This window comes from Oratosquilla oratoria, chromosome 4 (assembly GCF_046742065.1).
Source record: "Oratosquilla oratoria isolate Oo_2021 chromosome 4, ASM4674206v1, whole genome shotgun sequence".
NCBI lineage: Eukaryota > Metazoa > Arthropoda > Malacostraca > Stomatopoda > Squillidae > Oratosquilla > Oratosquilla oratoria.
Genome location: NC_134780.1, coordinates 32,579,849 through 32,600,777, shown reverse-complemented (window position 1 = coordinate 32,600,777; position 20,929 = coordinate 32,579,849). Strand labels below are relative to the sequence as shown.

General features: G+C 39.5%; 1 protein-coding gene across 2 annotated transcripts in view; it reads left to right on the top strand.

Annotated features, from left to right (window-relative positions):
* The first annotated feature begins 2,042 nt into the window (after window positions 1-2,042).
* LOC143024750 (uncharacterized) overlaps window positions 2,043-20,929 on the top strand; it is a 42,404-nt gene continuing 23,517 nt past the window's right edge. Inside the window, exons 1-3 of one of the 2 annotated variants that reach the window (XM_076183859.1) lie at window positions 2,043-2,132; window positions 15,636-15,749; window positions 16,403-16,499. In XM_076183859.1, the coding sequence (XP_076039974.1) occupies window positions 15,660-15,749; window positions 16,403-16,499 (187 nt within the window). In that variant the 5' untranslated portion in view covers window positions 2,043-2,132; window positions 15,636-15,659. Of the gene's footprint in view, window positions 2,133-12,816; window positions 12,919-15,635; window positions 15,750-16,402; window positions 16,500-20,929 lie in introns of those variants that run through there. The other variant, XM_076183860.1, reaches the window with a different exon arrangement.

The following is a 20,929-nucleotide window of genomic DNA, read 5'->3' as shown; positions in this document are numbered from 1 at the left end:
TGTTTCCTTCCTATTTCATTAGTGGTTACCAGCAATATATATCATATATATATATATATATATATATTTAGTGTCTATGTTCAATGCAGCATATAAAACAGCAACAGTGCCTGCGGAATGGAGTAAAGCTCTGATATGCCCTATCTTTAAGAAAGGGGACCGGACAGTCTGTAGTAACTACAGAGGAATATCACTTTTGCCGCATATAGGAAAGGTATATGAAAGAATATTGGAGGCCAGATTAAGAATTGTAGTTGAAAAGAAGCTGGGTGAATGGCAATATGGTTTTCGACCAGGAAGAATCACCACAGACTTGATTTTTGCATTGAGGATGCTGGTTGAAAAGGCATGGGAATGGAATGTTGAGGAACATATGATCTTCCTGGATTTACAAAAGGCTTTTGATAGAGTGCCAAGAAGGAAACTATGGGGTGTGCTTGAGGATCCCCAGTATGAGGTACCTACCCATCTTGCAAATGCAGTAAATGGACTTTATCGTACATCTGAAAGCGCAGTGCTCTCCGAATATGGAGCTAGAAATTGGTTTGGGATAGCAAGTGGAGTGAGACAGTGCAGTGTGTTGTCACCATTGCTTTTTATTATGTATATGGACTATATAATGAAAGAAATAACTCAGATGGAGGATAACACGGTTACTTTTGCCTACGCTGATGATGTGGCACTTATAGCTGGTGATCTAGAGACATTACAGGAAGCTGTGGACAGATGATCTGAGCAATTGACAGAAATGGGAATGGAGTTTAATGTCGGAAAATGTGAATACATGAACGTTAGCAGAATTTCGGGAGATGGAGGAGTTACAATAGATACCCAAAAAGTAAGAAAAGTACTCAACTTCAAATATCTGGGAGCTGATTTTAACAGCGGAGGGAATATACTTTCGGAAATAAATGAAAGAATCAGGAAGTACAATATAGAGCTGCAGTCACTATACCCACTTCTTAAGGATCCCGCAATACCAAGGAAAGTGAAGAAAACTATCTATATAACTATATTAAGACCAGTACTGTGTTACGGATGTGAGACCTGGAAATTAACCAGTAGGACAAGGAGTAAAATACAGGCCACAGAAATGAGAGCACTAAGGGTTATCTACAGATGTACAAGGGTGGACCGAATAAGGAATCAAGTTATAAGAGAAGTATTAGGGGTTGAGAATGTACTGGACTATGTGGAGAGAGGACAGCTGAGATGGTACGGACATGTTATGCGGATGGAAGAGCAAAGATATCCAAAGAAGTACTATTTATGGAAACCAGAAAGAAGAAGACCTGTGGGACGCCCAAGAATGAGATGGAGAACAAATATTCAGCAGGCCCTGCACAAGAGGGGAACTTCACTGGAGGAGGTTGAGAGGGATAGAAAATACGAGGAACGTCAACAATGAATAGAGCTAACGAGACGTGGCAACTGAGAGACCTATCAGGTCTAACAGGAGGAGGGTGAGAAAGATAAAGATATATATATATATATATATATATATATATATATATGTATGTATATATATATATATAATATATATCATATATACACACACACACACACACACACACACACCCACATCTATATATATTTATATATATATATATATATATATATATATATATATATATGGCAGTTGTACATGAGTTACCCTCGGATTCTATGAACTGGTTTGATTACGTTTTCTATGTTTATTATTACTCAGAGTAAAAAAGAACTAGTAACGCAGCAGTGACCTTATATCTTATAATGTGATTAGTTTGATGAATCGTACGTTTGGTAGCCGATGCTGCGCGCGAGAATTTGAGTGGTACTGAAGTGGTTTAACACCAAAACCTACAAGACAAGACATCCCTCTTGGGAGTAATATTCCTCAGCGGAATAATATCCTCTGGGGATACCCACTAGGTTAATTTTCGAAAATGTGTCGAATATGGAAAACATTCGTTTCCTGTTATACACAGAGTATGTGCACGTCTTGTTCTGTTTGGAATTCAACTGCACGATATCTGCGCCCGGCAGCTAATGGTGGTTGCCGATGAAAAAAAAGCAGGGTGCCATCATCCACTGCCATGTATTAAACCTCAGTTGGTATCCTCAGTTTGGAAGAAGTAAATGCATGGCTAAGAGTGAGTGACCATTAATAATTTCAAGATATTAATCATTCCAGCGTTATTGTTACTGTTAATTATTTTCATCATTGTTATTTTGACATAGTCGATGCGATTAGTGCAGAGTGCGTAGTTGTTCAGGCGTTTCGTATGAAATATAAACAAAACAACAAGACTTGAGTCATCCAGGGTCTCTGATTTCTCCGATCTCCGTCGAAAGATTGTTAGTTGCTTTCATGCCAAAAACGTTCTGGCTAACACAATTTCACGATACTTGTGTGTTAAAACACCGCATAAAACCTGTGCCGAAACATTTAATCTTTTGTTATCCTACAACTAGGACAAGTGACAGAAGTTAAATGACGCAACTATTATTTTATGACTGTGATACCCACCCGCAACTTAGTCCTACATAATTTATCACAAAAAGTGCTGACAAGTGTTATAAAATAACGAAATCAATCAAATATTCGTTGACTTTGGATGTGTGGGCAGACATTAGTTTGTTCCTTTATTCATCTCCTCCCAACATGTATAGTGCCCCACCCCCCATACACACACACAGGGAGGAAAGAAAACACTCAACCCTCTCTCCAGGCCCGGATACACGGGGGGGGGGGGCAGCCCCCCCCCCCTCTCCCAACGCCCCGAGTATGGTACACGTTCATAATCAGTCAGTACTTGTATGTGATGGGGTGTCGTTTTCGTAAAACATATGATTCATTTGTGAAGGCAGCCGCGTAGGTTTTTCTGTATTTCTATATTTGTGAATTATGTATGATTTTACACGCAATTACGAGCAAAACAGACTTAAGTTTCTGGACCAATCTCCAAGCCAACAGCATTATTCCTGGGGTTAAAATATTGGCGTGTTTCAAGTATCGGTTATCGGTTCGCCCCCCCCCAAAAAAAAAAATAATAACATTCCTGGATCCGCGACTGACTCTCTCCTTCATACGATTCCGTTCCAACCAAGATCTTGTGACGTCATTGATGTTGTCAAACCGTCCGACGGGTTTGTAGAAACTGGTTTTCTGAATCGATTGTAGCAACGCGCCTTCCCGACGCCAGATTGGGACCTTTCGCAGTGAGAGATTTGATACCAGACACCGCCAGATTTTGTAATTCTTGCCGGAAAATAATTACTTTTTTGGGCAAGTATTATAAACTTACAGAGGTATATCGTTGTACATTATTGTGTCTGAAATTTAAGTCAATTAATTTTATGATTGCAAACGGCATATAGCATTGTTTGAGCCTCTATTTATAATTACAGATAATATTCGTAAAACAGCCTATAATTGTATCAAGCCAAGCAATTTGTCATTTTCTACCGACTTCAATGGACATATACTGATATATACTTTCAACTGAATGCACGAAGCAATAGGCAAATCTATGTAATGTATAGAAAATATATTTTTGTATCGAAGACTTAGTTTTTCCGGTACGATTACTAAAGCCCCGTCCACACGTACCATCACGCATCAGCGACTTGATGCAGTAGTAGTGTTGAAAACTTGTTACTAGCGTCCGGACGGGCTGCATCACTGCGAATACCTTGCGCGAACAATCAGATCTCAGTCATCATTTGGCTTTCACGGAAAGAGGATGTTCACCGGCGCTCTACTCATTTAATCATTAAACCACCACAGCTTTGGAGTGTATACATTTTTCGTGCCAACATCAGACTTCTTTGATGCATTGATGGCAGTCATTTCCCTGTGAAACTGTGTTTTCAGGGTATAAAGTTTTTTGGTAATGTCTTTATTCCGCACATAACTGTTATTGACACACTGCGCAGTAGTGGTGGGCAGCTACCGGTAAAGTTACCGGTTTTATCGGTAACAACCTTAACGGTAGCTTACCGGCAAAAATTCTGCTACCGTTAAGGCTCCGTTAACCGATAAGCTATACCATAACACTCGGAGAGCGGTAAGCACGTCTCGGCTTGGTGGTAGTGAGTGGCGGTACTGACGGTAGTGGTGGGCAGCTACCGGTAGTTACGGGTTTTATCGATAACAACCTTGACGGTAGCTTACCGGCAAAAATTCTACTACCGTTAAGGCTCCGTTAACCGATAAGCTATACCATAACACCCAGAGAGCGGTAAGCACGTCTCGGCTTGGTTGTACTGAGTGACGGTACTGACGGGCCCAGTGTCCCGCTAATTTTACAGGTTATTTTTTACCATTAAAACCGTTTTTTCGGCACTTTTGTTAATTTCTCATTAGAATTAATGTTATTTCTGTGATCAGCATACGGAACTATATCAATTGTGAAAGTTTCATCGAAAAATTCCGCGTGTCGCCAAACGAAGACCCATATATATATATATATATATATATATATATATGCTTAAGTGATGAAAATGCCAATATTTTCTGTTTCTAAATAAGAATATGAACTAATTTGTATGAAAAAATAATTGAGGAAAAAAAAAACATGCTGACAATGAAATCTAATATATCCTTGAGTATTCACCTTGGTCTTTGGATCACGTGCTGGGCTCGTGATCGACATCTATTTCCCTCTCGGAAGAGAGCTCAGAGCTCGTATGACTGATCTATGGGTAATGCTGTGACCTTACACGCACCCCCTCCCAACTCCCCGCCCACGAGAGTTGGAGTAACGACTCGGAGCGCAGCGATACTGAAATTATTTCAACCCTGGACAGATGTGTGTGTGTGTGTGATTCACCTTGGTCACCTTGGTCTTTGGATCTAAGCTCTCGGTAATTTTTAACCATTAAAACATTTTATCGGCACTTTCTTTGATTTCTAAAAAAAAAATATGTTACTTCTGTGATCAGCATACGAAACTATATTAATTGTGAAAGTTTCATCGAAAAATTCCGCGTCGCCAAACGGAAAAGACCCATATATATATATATATATATATATATACATATATATATGTATATATATATATATATATATATGTATATATATATGTGTGTGTGTGTGTGTGTTTGTGTGTGTGTGTGTGTGTGTACATATATAAATATGTATACACACACACACACACATATATATATATATATATATATATATATATATATATATATATATATATATATATCTTTACATTTTGACTATAGCACAGGTAGGCATGTAGGGTAGGTTAGTGCTTCCTTCGTTCGTGATGCAGGCAGGATTTTTATAGTGACAACGTTACAAAACTTGAGTTGTGATTATACACCATAGTAGGATGAAATTTATTTAAAGATTTAAGTCATAAAGGCGATTCGAACTTGGGACGTCATTACTACCTCACGAGTCTTTTACCGGTAAAATACCGGTAATTCCGGTAACGGCATTGTTATTTACCGGTAATTCCGGTTCTGAAATTAGCGGTATTTGCCCAGCATTACTGCGCAGCGATTAGAAATCGGTAGGCCCATGACTGCTTTCGTGATGCTGCGACGTTTTTCAACTCATCGCTTCAATACATCGCGCATCAAATACTCGTACGTCCGCCACCACTGTTGTTATATTTTATCTCACTGATTATCTTCATATACGGGATGTGACAGTGATATCCATTTTTTTTCGACACTCTTAGATAAATTGCACAAACCGAAATCGACATCCTCTAATTTTTACTGCTTATACTTACTTCAGTAAAAATAATTACCTATTTTTAGTTTTATCTTATAATTAAATTAACAAAGCCTTATCACACACCAGTAAGTAAAATTTATAACATTAAGAGTCATGTTTTTAATTCTAAATACACTTATGCAGCAATTTATGTCGTATTTTTTTTCTTTAATATCGGTTTCCAAATTAGCTAAGTCACCCCTTTGCCTCATGAAATGTGAGACAATTGAAAATTCTAGCGCTAATAGGAAACTACGAGCCTGACTGCGAAAGGTGCCATCTATTCTGGGAACATGCAACTTTTTCACTCATTACCAAATTTCATTGTGAGCCGGGACAATTTTGGTGTTCGAATAATAACCGAAGATACAATATTTCTAGTTGTATTGTTGAAATTATTTTATTTTTGCGCCGTTTTGCCGTAATGATGCTTAAACCTAATAAACAAATTATGCCAGCCACCAGCTTAAATATAAGCAGCCCTACCTGTATAATAGCCCATGTGTACTGCTTCCAGGATGTTGGTAATAGTGAGCACTCATGTATCTGCAACTGTTTCCGAAGCATAGCATTCTTTAAGCCAAGTGAAAGTTAATGAACGACTTTCAAAAAACACTCGAATCGTACGGACAAAGTCCGTGGCCACTTTTTCCCGTCGATTTTGTTTCCTCGTTAGTAACATTTCCTAAAGCACATTAGTTAACATGGAATTTCCAAGGAAGCTGGGCAATGGTGAATGGTCAATACATGACCCCAGTGAACTTTGGGAATGACGTCAAGATAATTGAAAGAATTAAAATAAATTCTGGCTGTAGCCTAATGTCTTCAAAAATTGTCCGATTCATTGCAAATCACGAATAATATCACCATTACCCTTATCAGTCACATTGTATGGCAATAATGGGAAACGCAATTTGACCCTAAGTGATTTTGAAATAGGACATAAAGCACAACGAGAAATACTGTACTCCTATAATTCAACTGGAACCACTACGGAGAATGATAATCATGAATTTCGACCCCGAAGTCATTTTGGTCCAGAATGAGGTCGCTTTAAAAAATTACAATAAATAGATGAGTGAATAAACAAATCATAAATGAATGAACAAAAATAATATATAAAACATCTCTTTACTATCAAAATCTGGAATCTAACATAAATATGAACTATTGGGGCTAAAATTGAAAGGCTAGATACAAGGCAACACTATATATATTCCCCAATAGGATACACTTATATAAAAATACAGTGAATACAATTTCGAGGATGACACAAAAGTGTATTGAATTTATTTCCATTATGGTCTTCTAAAAATCCATATACATTTAAACAAGAAGTAATATAACTAAGAATAGAACATGTTAAATCATAACACTTAAAAGAATAATAATTGGCATGCCTCATTATGTACAGAAAGAAAAAATAATGTATAGAGCTAAGTACAGAACATGTTAATCATAATTTCTTACAAATAATAATCTTTGACACAATATGTACATACATACATATACCAAGGACTTTTTTCCCCTTAAAAGGGAGGTAGCCAAAGTCAAGAGGCATAATTCCATTCCCACCCATTTCATCCCTACCCATTCCACCCCCATTCACCACTCCTGGCTCCATTCCTCTTTTCTTGACTTCTGGATGACGGGTCATCCCTGCATCTCACCTATCGCCCTGGGTCAGAAGCAATGCAGCAAGACACAGCACATCCACAGCAAGGCCACTTCATTTAATCGACGACTCCCACCCCCTATCCGTCCCCTCATGCAGTAACACTGAAGACGGGGAGAAATCCCTTTGGTCTGCGTCAAAATATTGACCTATAACCACAGCCATTCTCCACTCACCCCGATCTTCTGCCTTCTCCCTTCCTTCCTCAACAGACATCCCCCTCTTGCTCAACGTCCCTTTTACCTTGTCCATCTTATCCTCGGTCGTTCTCCCATGTTCACTCCATTCACCTTTGCCTTCCGCACTTCTATAACTAGTCTTTCTTCATTTATTCTTTCCATGTATCCAAACCATCCCAATACTTTTTCATCAACCCTATCTCCCATCTCCTTTTCCACCCCGCTCTCCTCCTCACCTCATTTCTCACTCTATCCAACATTGTAACCCCTGCCATACTTCTCAGACATTTCATCTCAAACACATTTAAGCTTTTCCTTTCTTATGTTCCGTGTCTGCACCATACGGTGATCATTATATAAAAAATATATAAATGACACCCGAATTATTACATACATATACCAACGGCTTTTTCCCCCTTACAAGGGGGGTCAGAAACAATGTAGCAAGACACATCACATCCACAGCAAAGCCGCTTCATTTAATCGGCGACCCCCCTCTCCGTCCCCTCATACAGGAAAAGAGAAGACGGGGAGAAATCCTTTCGGGCTGCGTCATATCATTCACACTACTCTCTACCCCTTCCATCCCCCACCCACTCCCTTCCATGCATCACATCATTCATACACAAGCATTCTCCACTCACTCCTATATTCAGTCTTCTCCCTACCTTCCTCAACAGACATTCCCCTCTTTCCCAATGTCCATTTGACCCAATCCATCAATCTCATCCTTAGTCACCCCCCCCATACTCACTCCTTCCACCTCTGCCTTACACACATCTTTTACTAAGCTTTCTTCACTCATTCTTTCCAAGTGTCCAAACCATCCTAATATAATTTCATCAACCCTATCTCCCAACTCCTTTTTCACCCCCGCTCTTCTTACCTCCTCATTTCTCACTCTATCCAATCTAGTAACACCTACCATACATCTCAGGCTTTTCACCCCAAACACATTCAAACTCCTCTCCTATGTTCTATGTTTCTGCCCCATACAGTACTGTTGGCTCAATTACTCCTTCATACATTCTCCTCTTAGCATCAATTCCCAAATATATATTTCTCATTACACTTATCAATCCCCCAAGGCATTTACTTGCTTCTCTCAATCTACATTCTACTTCCACCTCCACTCCTCCCTTTCCCACCACATTCGCATCCAAGCATCTAAAGCTATCCACTTCTTCTAGTCTCTCTCTCCTAATACTTCCAATTTGCTGCAACATCAACATTCACCCCTTCTACATCTCATCACCGTACTTTTCCCACATTTTTCTTCAACTTCCTTTCACACATCTTCCCAAACTCTGTCACTAGCTTTCTTAATCCATCTGATTCTGCCAGAAGCGGTGTCGTCAGCAAAGAACAACTGGCTCATTTCCTATTTTCTTTAACCGTTTCCAATCCCCGGTCCATTACCATTCCGTCTACCTCTCGCATCACCCTATCCATGTATAAATTGAACAGTCAACGAGACATAACACTTCCCTGGTTAAGTCCCACCTTTACCTCAAACCACTCGCTCTTTTCATTTCTAATTCTAACACAGGCTCTACTGCTTTCGTAAAAAAAATCTTGACTGATCTTAACAACCTTCCTCCTGTCCCATATATCTGCAATACCTCCCACAGTGCCTTCCTGTCTACCCTGTCATAAGCCTTTTCCAAATCCATAAAAGCCCAAAAAAACATCCTTACCTTTTCCCAAATCTTTCTCGCATACCTGCCTTACTACAAAATTCTGATCCACGGAACCCCTACCTGTCCTAAACCCACACTGTTCCTCTCCAATTACTTCCTCTGTTCCTCTCCTAATACTCTCAATCAAAATCCTCCCATAAGCCTTACCAAATACGCTCAACAAACGGATCCCTGTGAAATTACTACACTAACACTTGTCCCCTTTTCCTTTGTAAAGTGGAACTATACAGGAACTCCTTCAGTCCTCCGGCACTCTACCCTCTCTTAGACAAACATTAAACAACCTCACCAGCCAGTCTACCATCACTAGATCTCCCTTTTTAAGACACTCCGCATGACACCTATCCAATTCATGTGCCTTACCTGCTCTCATTGTTTTGATAACTTTCACCTCATCTTTCCTTATTTCTCCTCCATTTTCCTAATTCATCACTGTAAAATTCTTAGCGCTTCCCACTACAATTACCTTTCTCTCCCCATTTTCCTTCACATTTTCTAAAATACTCTGCCCATCTTCTTACTGCTTTCTCTTCCAATATCATCTCTCCATCTGCACCTTTTACCTTTTCCTCTCTACTTGATTCTCCTCCTCTTCCTCTTAATTTCTTTCCGAAACATCTTTTTCTTACTTTCAAAAATTTCTGTCATAATCACATCTGTTCCCCTGTTTGCCTCATTCATCTTATGTTTTACTTCTCTTCTCTTTGTACCTCTCATAAGATTCCCTTGTCCTGTTTTGTAACCAATCTATGAATGCTCGCTTCTTCTTTTATACAACCTTATTTGCTTCATATTCCTACCCCTCACTACCCTTCCTCTTATTTCCTCCCGTCCTCCTTGTTCCACACACCAACTTTGCTCACCTTGTGACTCATTCCTTGAACTATCCCCATTCCACTTCCACTCCTAGTTCTACTCTATCCTTCACTCCCTCCCATGCTTCTCTCAGCTTATTCTTGTACTCCTTCTCATTTTCTTTTTCATTCAAGCAGTTTACTCTAAGCACCTCCCTACCTTATGTCTTTTTCCTCTTTCTCCATCTATCTTCCACTATCAACTTATCTTCCACCGAAAAAATAATCTGATATTCCCCCACTCTCTCCCCTTTGAACAAATACATCCAAAATTCTTGCTTCTTTTCTCCTGGTTACCACTATATGGTCCATTAAAGCCCTATCTACCACCCTTCCATCCACCACCCTCTCCCATGTGTACTTATGCTTGACTTTCTTCCTAAACACTGTATTTGTTATCATCAGCTCTTTTTCTAGACATATCCCCACCATCAATTTTCGACTACGATTTTTCCTGAAACTCCACACTTCCCAACCACTCCGTCTATTGGTTAATTTCCTACTCTAGCATTAAGATCTTCTAATACCACTGCACTGACGTTTCTCCCTAAACCCTCTATGCACTCATTTAAATATATCCAAAAAGCTTCACTTTCTTCTACACTCTTCTCACTCCCAGGCCCATATGCACTTACGTAAACCCACATCTCCCTTCCCAGCTTCACCTTCACACATTAACCTTGAAGAAACCTTCCACTCCACCACACGTTTCCCTATCTTTTCACTTACTAATATAGCCACCCCTTCTCTCCCTCATCCTCTCTTCACTCCTGATACCCTCCCAACTACACTCTCAAACTCAAACTCGCCCCTCCCTTTCAACTTGTTTCACTCAGTGCCAACACATCCATCTTTCTTTTCACAAACATACTGCCTATCTCCTCCCTTTTATTCTCATCTGTAACACATCCATGCACATTAATTATTAAACAAATAATATATAGTAATAATTGTTACAACAAAAATAAGAATAACAACAATAATAATAAGACACAACAATAATAATGATACCTGACTAATACTGATATTGAAAATTTAATATAAGGAAAAATCTAGTACAAACGTCGCGAGCGTTCCTTTACTGATCTGTGTGCCCTAAATAGGGCTTGTACTTGGTGTGGAGATAAACGTAAATAACTACTTAAAAAGAGGACAATTGTGCTACGCCGGAAGAAGAGAGGAGTTTGTGCTTATCAGGTTGCATCCCTAGGTTCAGTTAAATAGAACACGTACAGTCACGAGCAAAAATGTTGACAGTTTTTCATGATGCAAAACTCAAATTATTTGTCTAACAAATAATTTTATCTGTTCAAGAAAATTACATAGGTTTAAGGTAAATACTACACAGGAAAATATCTCATGTACTCTACAAATATAATTGACGTTGTGAGAATTGTAGCGTGGGTCAAAACTTTTGCTCGTGACTGCACATGCATTTACGTTTGAGTTGATTTTAGGAGTCATCAGGTCTAGTTCCAGATGGCGTGCGTAAACATTCGTGATAGCAAAAGTGCTGTTAGCCTTGAGTATACACGGCCTACGGTTCGAATCCCAGTTTGGGTGGCTATTTATTCAAAGCAGAAAATACAACCCAGAGGATGAGAACACTCATACACAAGTACTTCGTAGAAATGACAGGAGACATAACTGACGTTTCTAAATGTCAACTGGCCAAATAGTGTTTACTTTGATCAACAACAGCGTCCGACGAGCCCCCAATACCAGGATATTCCCAGTACTGCATGCACTCATGGTGGATCTACGGAATTTATATATTTTTTCTTTTTTACCAGTTCAGTGACTAGGGTTTACTACGAAAGCAGTAGACCGTTTTCAATTAACTTTCAGTTAGACGATGAGTCTTAAAATTGGATGTTGTCGATTTCTGAGGGTTAGTTGCCGGGAATGCTTCCCACTTGGCGCTTCTTTGGGAATGAATCCTTTCCTGAGAGGTCCCTTCCCCAACTTCGGAACCATTGCACTCACCTAACCTACTCCAATCCTCCGTGACATATCATCAGACAACATTTATATGGATAACCAAGTAAAGACACCACGAAAATAACAACATAACCCTAAGTTCAGGGCGAAAGGATCAGAATTTGAGTACAGCACCCGATGATAGGGAGTGGGGGTAGAGGAGATATATACAGTCGAACCTCGAAAGCCCGGACTAATTGGGGGGAAGGGCGGTCCGATCATGCCAAAATTCCGGTCATCGAAAATGTCGCCCTAACACCCGTAGATTTTCGTGGTTGTATACAGTACGTATAGGTAATGTATGATATGGCATAGGAACACATAAGAATAATACTCTAACACTGTAATAATAATACTATAATACTAATAATTCTGCAATAATAACTGTAATACAGGCATGTAAATGTACTGTACATACAGTGTGCTGTACTGTATTTTTTATTACGTACATTGTAAATATCGGAAGGTATGCACGCGGGATAGTGGTGGCGGGCTCAAGAGGCTGACGTAGAGACGAATGCGTCAACACCTCTAGTACGGAGGTCAACCCGTGTGTCTAAGGCTCCGGACAGATATGAATGGGATTGATACCTATAGAATACTTTGTCTTTTTCTATTTAGGAGGGGAGAGTGTCATATTTTGTCATTTAACTTCGAATCGTTTGTTTGTTTGCGCGTCATACTCTGTCTATCTGTCTGGCTACGTCGTTTGTTTTGGTTGCGCGTCATACTCGGTAAACTGTAGACGAGGCTGACTAGCAACGTCGTCTCATTCTATCTGGGACCGGTGAGAGGAACAGTCGTGACTCTCCTCGTAAGTTGCTTCCCCCACCCCCTTTTAATGCTGGTCAAATACCGCTAATTTCAATACCGGTGAACAACAATACCGTTACCGAAATTACCGGTAAAAGATTCGTGAGGTGGTAGTGACGTCCCAAGGTCGAGTCGAGTTCGAAAAATCAATGTTTTTGTCCTTTAATAAGCTATATCTCTGGTTCTATTTTACATATTATTTTTATTGTTATGTCACTGTAAAGGGAAAAAGTCATACTTTAATTGGTGCTACTATAGTATGCTATATACCAAGCGAGTGAGTGAATGGAGGGTGGGTGTGGTGTGTAACTTTCATCCGCGCGTGTGCATGCATGGGATGTTTGGAGGGTGTATGTGGGAGTGGGAGCTTTGTTATACACACACACATACACATATAATGAGCTTTGACTAATTTGTAATAAATGTTTTCCTAAAAACTAACCTAATCTAACCTGACTAATTTGTAATAAATGTTTTCCTAAAAACTGTTTTATGCTCCCTTGTTTTAATACTTATTTCATACAAATTAGCCCAGCACGTGATCCAAAGACCAAGGTGAATACTCAAGGATATATTAGATTTCATTGTCAGCATGTTTGTTATTTATTTCCTCAATTATTTTTTCGTACAAATTAGTTCATATTCTTATTTACAAACAGAAGCATATTGGCATTTTCATCACTTAAGCATATATATATATATATATATATATATATATATATATATATATATACACACACACATATATATATATATATATACAAAAATATATACACACACATATATATATATATATATTTATATATATATATATATATATATATATATATATATATAGGGGTCTTTTCCATTTGGCAACGCGGAATTTTTCGATGAAACTTTCACAATTAATATAGTTTCGTATGCTGATCACAGAAAAAATATTAATTCTATTGAGAAATTAACAAAAGTGCCGAAAAACGGTTTTAATTGCCAAAAATTACCGAGACCTTAGCGGTACATACTTGCTTAATGGTAAAAGTTTAGCCGGTAAAATTAGCGAGACACTTGGCCCGTCAGTACCGTCACTCAGTACCACCAAGCCGAGTCGTGCTTACCGCTCTCTGAGTGTTATGGTATAGCTCATCGAGTTATCGGTTGACGGAGCCTTAACGGTAGCAGAGTTTTTGCCGGTAAGCTACCGTCAAGGTTGTTACCGATAAAACCCGTAACTTTACAGGTAGCTGCCCACCACTACCGTCAGTACCGTCACTCAGTACCACCAAGCCGAGACGTGCTTACCGCTCTCTGAGTGTTATGGTATAGCTTATCGAGTTATCGGTTAACGGAGCCTTAACGGTAGCAGAATTTTTGCCGGTAAGCTACCGTTAAGGTTGTTACCGATAAAACCGGTAACTTTACCGGTAGCTGCCCACCACTACTCCCTTTACTTGTTCAATTACGTGGTCTACTCATATGATGAGTCCTATCTGTTCATTATATATATATATATATATATATATATATATATATATATATATATATATATATATATATATATATATTGTGTAAACTATATTTTGTAATGTATTTCCAGGTGTTCTAGCTGATTAAAGCTAGAGGGTAGCTACCAAGTCTTATTATTATGACACTAAGTAAAATTGCTTATCATAAGCCAGAATATTTTTGGAGCTTTCCTGTTATTGCCCCACCACTATATTTTTTTTCTGTTGTCTTTGATTTTGTTTACCTTAGGTTAGGTTAGGTTCTAACCTAACCTAACCCATTCCACTCATCAATAAATACATACGTCCCGGAACCACTATAATCTCTGATGAATGGTGTGCATATCGTACAATTCAGGATCAACATCTTCAAGGAGTGTCGAAATACCAACATCTGACAGTAAATCACAGCCACAATTTTGTGGATCCTGACAGTGGAACCCATACCCAACATACTGAATGTCTGTGGCGTTCTGCAAAGGTCAGAAACAAGAGGCAATGTGGAACTCATCAAGAGATGCTCCCTGGATATTTAGCTGAGTTTCTTTGGCATCATTCATCTTCAATTACATTTGGTGGTGATATGTTTAATGCAATTCTTTCTTATATGGTTGCATTTTATCCACCTACAGATTATTATTATTTTTTTTTTCAGTATATTTTTCTAGAAAAGGTGTTCTTGATTTCAATACATTTATGTTGTTCAATACATTTGTTTCATTACATTTTGGTGGCAGGGCAATAACAGGAAAGTTCCATATTTTTTTATGTTTTATATTTGAGACAATGGCTGAGATTTTTTATTTTGTGTGGCTGTGAATATATGACCATCTTCAAAACCCGTCAACATCCTCACACGCATCTGGCAGTGTTAGACCTGAGAAACAGTCTCCAGACCGGGCCCAAGATCTTTCTCCACCAACTTTAGCTCCTCCACCTTTTCGCACGAAGAGAGCTGACAACCCGAGACGACTCCCCTCCCCTCCCTCACCAAAATCTGAAGACACGGGAATTGTCACACACTGATACAACACAGATATTAGTCCAAAATTTCTTCCTGAGAGATCTCTATGAGGGCCCAAGCACAGCTGCCAGATGCGGGTGAAACAATTACTATTGAATAATTTGAAACTATCAACACTTGGTTAGTTCAATTTTCTTTCTCAATGAATAGACTGCACTCTAATATTCTAAAAACTGTTGAATATATTGTAATACTGATCCTTTATTGCAGGTAAATGCTGAATAAACAAAAAAAATGATGAGCTGTTCCTCCCCTAAAGTAAACAATTTCCTATGCTGCTGGTCCGTGCGAACAGGATCACTTTTCCTGGGGTCATGTGAATTGGTAAGCTTTACTTCATATGGTTATTTATCTATTTATTTATTCTCAGGTGAGAGACTGATATCCTACATTCAGTTCATGATAGGGGCTCTTCCTTTCTTCTTCTTCATAATTTCTCTCTCTCGTTAGTCACCCACTCTATCAAGATCCCATGTGGCCATACAGTTAAGCCTTTATCCATTTTTATATTTTTTGTTAATTTCTCTCGCTCATTAGTCAACCAAACTATCAAGGTCCCATGTGGCCATACAGTTTATGAAAGCCTTTATTCGTTTTCATATTTCTTTTTATTCTTTCTCTCTCTCTAGTCAGTAAAACTATCAAAATTCATGTAATTTGAGATGATTTTTCTATATGCTAATCCCTCTCACTCACTCACTCCCCCTTCTCTCTCTCTATTATGACCTACACAATATGCAATGATCCTTTTAATTTGGAGGCTCTCAAGAGTGTGTGTAATGAACAGGTGTGCCAACAGACAGAAGACAAACACAGCTCTTTTTATAATATGGATATACCTTGGATTTATTCACATAAAGAAGTTCATTTGTATAGTATTTTCCTAATACTGACCATGTTCAATTATCTTTTATTACTGGATCTGTTTGGCATATACAGGTATATATATATATATTTGAGCATTGAAAATTTTACAGCTGCTGTTTACATCCACACTACTGGGAATGCTGTATTCTTTTGACTACGCAGTAACTATAAAGATAGATCCAAGAACTGAAGGACCAGAACCTGCATGTAAGTCATGACATGATGTATTAAATGTTGTGTCTAAATAAAATGAGGAAGATAAAAGGAGTAAGAAAAAGAGAGTAAAGTTGCTTTGTAGAGCAAACAATGACAGCATGGTACAGTATAAGAAAATAAAAAGTAAGAAGATAAGGAGGTGCTCAGATTTTAGGGCAAGTAGACATCACTGGTAGGTGGTGAATTTGAAAGCAGAACTGCATCATGCAAGGTTTAATCAAAAGTGATTCCCCAGTTGACACACTGTATGTAAAGTGTGGAGTTTAGGAGATATTAGCTGTAACCAAGGTTATTACCTAGGTATTACATACTTAGATGACCAGGCCTAGTAGAAGTCACTGGAAACTGTTGGTAAGATCACTTTAAAATCCTATGAATAGGAGAAAAGTAAGACAGTATAAATGTGTAAACAAGGATGGAGGAGTAGAGGGGGGAAAGGATACAGGAGAGAGTGAAATATTAATGAGGTAAGTTAACAAAATAATGGAAGTGCTAAACGGGGTAAATATGTCATAATTAAATGGAAATAACTATGCAAGTGTTGAGAAAAGAAGGAGGAGCGTAGATGAATGGTTGCAATAAATATTAAAAAAGAAAAGAGAGAAAAAAACAAAAAGGTAATATATGACTGAAAGGAAAAACATGGGTCCTCTTTACAGCAGGATTGGGAAAAGAAGGGCTTCCAGCAATTATAGCTTAATCAAAACATGCCTTGACTCCTTATAAGATAAAAACACAGAAAAAGAATCCCCATCTCTTAGCCCAACCATATGCAGTTGTTGTTGTTGTCGTTCCCTAGACTGTCTGTCCGAGCAGTCCCGTCTCCCCAAGGAAGGCCACAGCCGAAACTGGGTTTTCCCACAAATCCTTTATAGAGTGTATGTTGTGTTGTTTGCATGCATGATTGTGTATAATGCAGTCTTCCATTATGTGTTGTATGGTATGGGGTGAAGTGTTACAACAACAACAACAACCATATGCAGTTGCTTTTTATGACATGTATGGAAATATTGTGGCAGCAACTTTGTGTTTCTTTATGGAAAAAGAATTAAGTCCTAGGTGTGGAAAAGGTAAGAGTCATGGACAATAGAATCAGGGTAGTCAAAATAGAAAAGTAGCTTAATATGACTCAGTGAGTGGAAAATTGTTGCATATAGTGGTGCCACTACAATCCCTTAAGTATTACATACATACATACATACATATACCAAAGGCTTTTCCCCCCTTACAAGGGAGGTAGCCAAAAAAACAAAGGCATAAAAACCATTCCCACCCATTCCATCCCTTATACACTCCACTCCCCTCCACCCTCTACCCTCCCTCTTATCTTGGCTCCTCCTGGATGACGGGTCATCCCTGCATCTTGTCCACTGCCCTAGGTCATAAGCAGTGACTCAAGACACAGCACATCCACAGCAAGGCTGCTTCATTAAATCAGCAACCCCCCCCTCTCCATCCCCTCATGCAGAAAAGGAGAAGACAAGGAGAAATCCCTTTGGGCTGCATCAAAAATTTTCTCATACATACTACCCCCATCCCACCATCCATTCCACCTCATGCATCACATCATCCATATATAACCATTTTCCATTCACCCCGTCTTCTGTCCCCTCCCGTCCTTCCTCAACAGACATTCCCCTCTTCCCCAAAGCCCCTTTCACCCCAACCATCCATCTCATCCTAGGTCACCCCCTCATGTTCACTCCCCCCCACATCTGCCTTCCATACCTCTTTTACTAGTCTCTCTTCACTCATTCTTCCCATGAGTCCAAACCATCCTAATACTCTTTCATCCACCCTATCTCCTAACTCCCATACCACCCCCATTCTCCTCCTCACCTCCTCATTGCTCACTCTATCCAGCCTAGTAACCCCTATCATACTTCTCAGACACCTCATCTCAAACACATTCAATCTCCTCTCTTCCTCTCTCATGTTCCATGTTTCTGCCCCATACAGTGCCTGTCTTTGTATCTCGCAACATCTAGTTTGTTGATAAGCGATGCAGACCGACTGCTGGCTGCCCCACGGTGGCCAGGGGCTGCCTGCCCGCGGAGCTTGTAGCTCAAATACTCTCGACAGGACTTGGGAATTCTAACTCCTAACTCCTCAAATGATTCCTTGGCATGGCCGCGTACCCGCACCGGTCCGCACGGACGACCACCACCACCCACCGAATCAAGAAAGAGCTCTCAATCTGTCAATCCTTCCGGTGTCCGGGCCTGGTGAGGTTCCCCGTGTTGAGTCAAATTAAGCCGCAGGCTCCACTCCTGGTGGTGCCCTTCCGTCAATTCCTTTAAGTTTCAGCTTTGCAACCATACTTCCCCCGGAACTCAAAGACTTTGGTTTCCCGGAAGCTGCCCGCCTAGTCATGGGAATAACGCCGGCGGATCGCTAGTCAGCATCGTTTATGGTTAGAACTAGGGCGGTATCTGATCGCCTTCGAACCTCTAACTTTCGTTCTTGATTAATGAAAACATTCTTGGCAAATGCTTTCGCAGTAGTTCGTCTTGCGACGATCCAAGAATTTCACCTCTAACGTCGCAATACGAATGCCCCCGTCTGTCCCTATTAATCATTACCTCGAGTTCCGAAAACCAACAAAATAGAACCGAGGTCCTATTACATTATTCCATGCACGAATATTCAGGCGGCTGGGCCTGCTTTGAGCACTCTAATTTTTTCAAAGTAAACGTGCCGGCCACTCGGGACACTCGATGAAGAGCACCCCGCGCGAGCCGGCGGGCTGTTCGGAAGCCGACAGTAGACGCCGGGCGGCGAACCGTCGGTCCGGAACTGAGATCCAACTACGAGCTTTTTAACCGCAACAACTTTAATATACGCTATTGGAGCTGGAATTACCGCGGCTGCTGGCACCAGACTTGCCCTCCAATAGATCCTCGTTAAAGGATTTAAAGTGTACTCATTCCGATTGCGAGGCCTCGGAAGAGTCTCGCATCGTTATTTTTCGTCACTACCTCCTCTTAGCATCCATTCCCAAATATCTACTTCTCATTACACTCTTTAATCCACCAAGGCATTTACACACTTCTCTCAATCTACATTCTACCTCCACCTCCACTCCCTTTCCTGCCACACTTGCCCCCAAGTATCTAAAACTATCCACTTCCTCCAGTCACTCCCCCTTAATGTTCACTTCCAGTCTGCTGCCACCAAAAGTACTAACTGCATATAACTATGCAATCAATACCTCAGCACAAGATGCACACACATACACATGCCAGATGAAAATAATTACCATTTGAATAGACAAGGGGAGAACAAAACTATTCAGGGTCATGGAGGAAAAAATAGCTGGTTTCAACTTTTGAAGAGAACAAGGTAAGGAAAATTGTGGTCTTTGTTTCTGAAGTTGCTCATGATAGGAAACAAAAAAAGATCAAAATTTCTTGTTTGTTTATATCACAAAGTACTGATTTTTATTGCTGTATCTACAGTAATAATGGAAAATTTTGAGGGCTTCACATTTGGGTCATTCCATGAAAAAAATGCTCTCCACTTCACCATCTCAGATTTTGATGAAATTTGGTATACAAGTTAGTACTTGACCAAAATGAATGTATGCAAGTTTTTAGATATGTAGATACAGTACCCTCATTTTCCCCCAAACAATGGCCTGCGGAATGGCCCTCACAAGAAGACGTATTTAGGAGGATTTTACTCAGTGGCTATGTGCTTTGTAGTGCTGAAAATGAATAAACCAATGTAAATTTTTGTAAGAATTTATAAAATAACTAAATTGTTTTTGGCCTAAGTGGCTTACTTTTTTAACAAACTGAAAAAAAAAATTAAAAAAATACTGGTAACACTGACCTTTGTCATACTCATGAGCCTATATCTCCTGAATATGGTGGTTGTATGAAACAGAATTTTTTCCCTGGAATGGTATGTAACTTTTTAGCTTGTGGTCCAAATAAGAAGTTTTTCTGTCAAATTGTCAATGCATTAGAGTCCATCAAAGTTGGCTCCAGATTGAAAAATGCAAAAAATGCCTTATGTTTAGTCATCTATTTGACCATCACACCAGTTTCTGATTCTCTTTTGCTTGATATAATTGGAAAGAGCATGTCAGGAAGCCTTAGAGGCCAAAAAATCTTTTTTGTGTCTAAGCTGATTTCAAATTCTGCCTTGAATTTGCCCTGTTTTTGGCCTTTCGGAGCACAGGGTGGGCTTTGTAAGATCTAGGCAGATTTTGTTATGTATTGAACATGTATAAAATAATGAACAGTTGTTTAGGTGTCCTAGTCCATTACTGCTAAACTTCCATGTATTTTGCTTCATTTCAAAAATCTACATCTACTGTGACGTCTTGAGAAATGGATAACCCAAGTACCAGTTCTGGTTCCCATGCAGAAAAGTACTATTGCTGCAATCCTTTTAATCTACACACAAAGAAAATT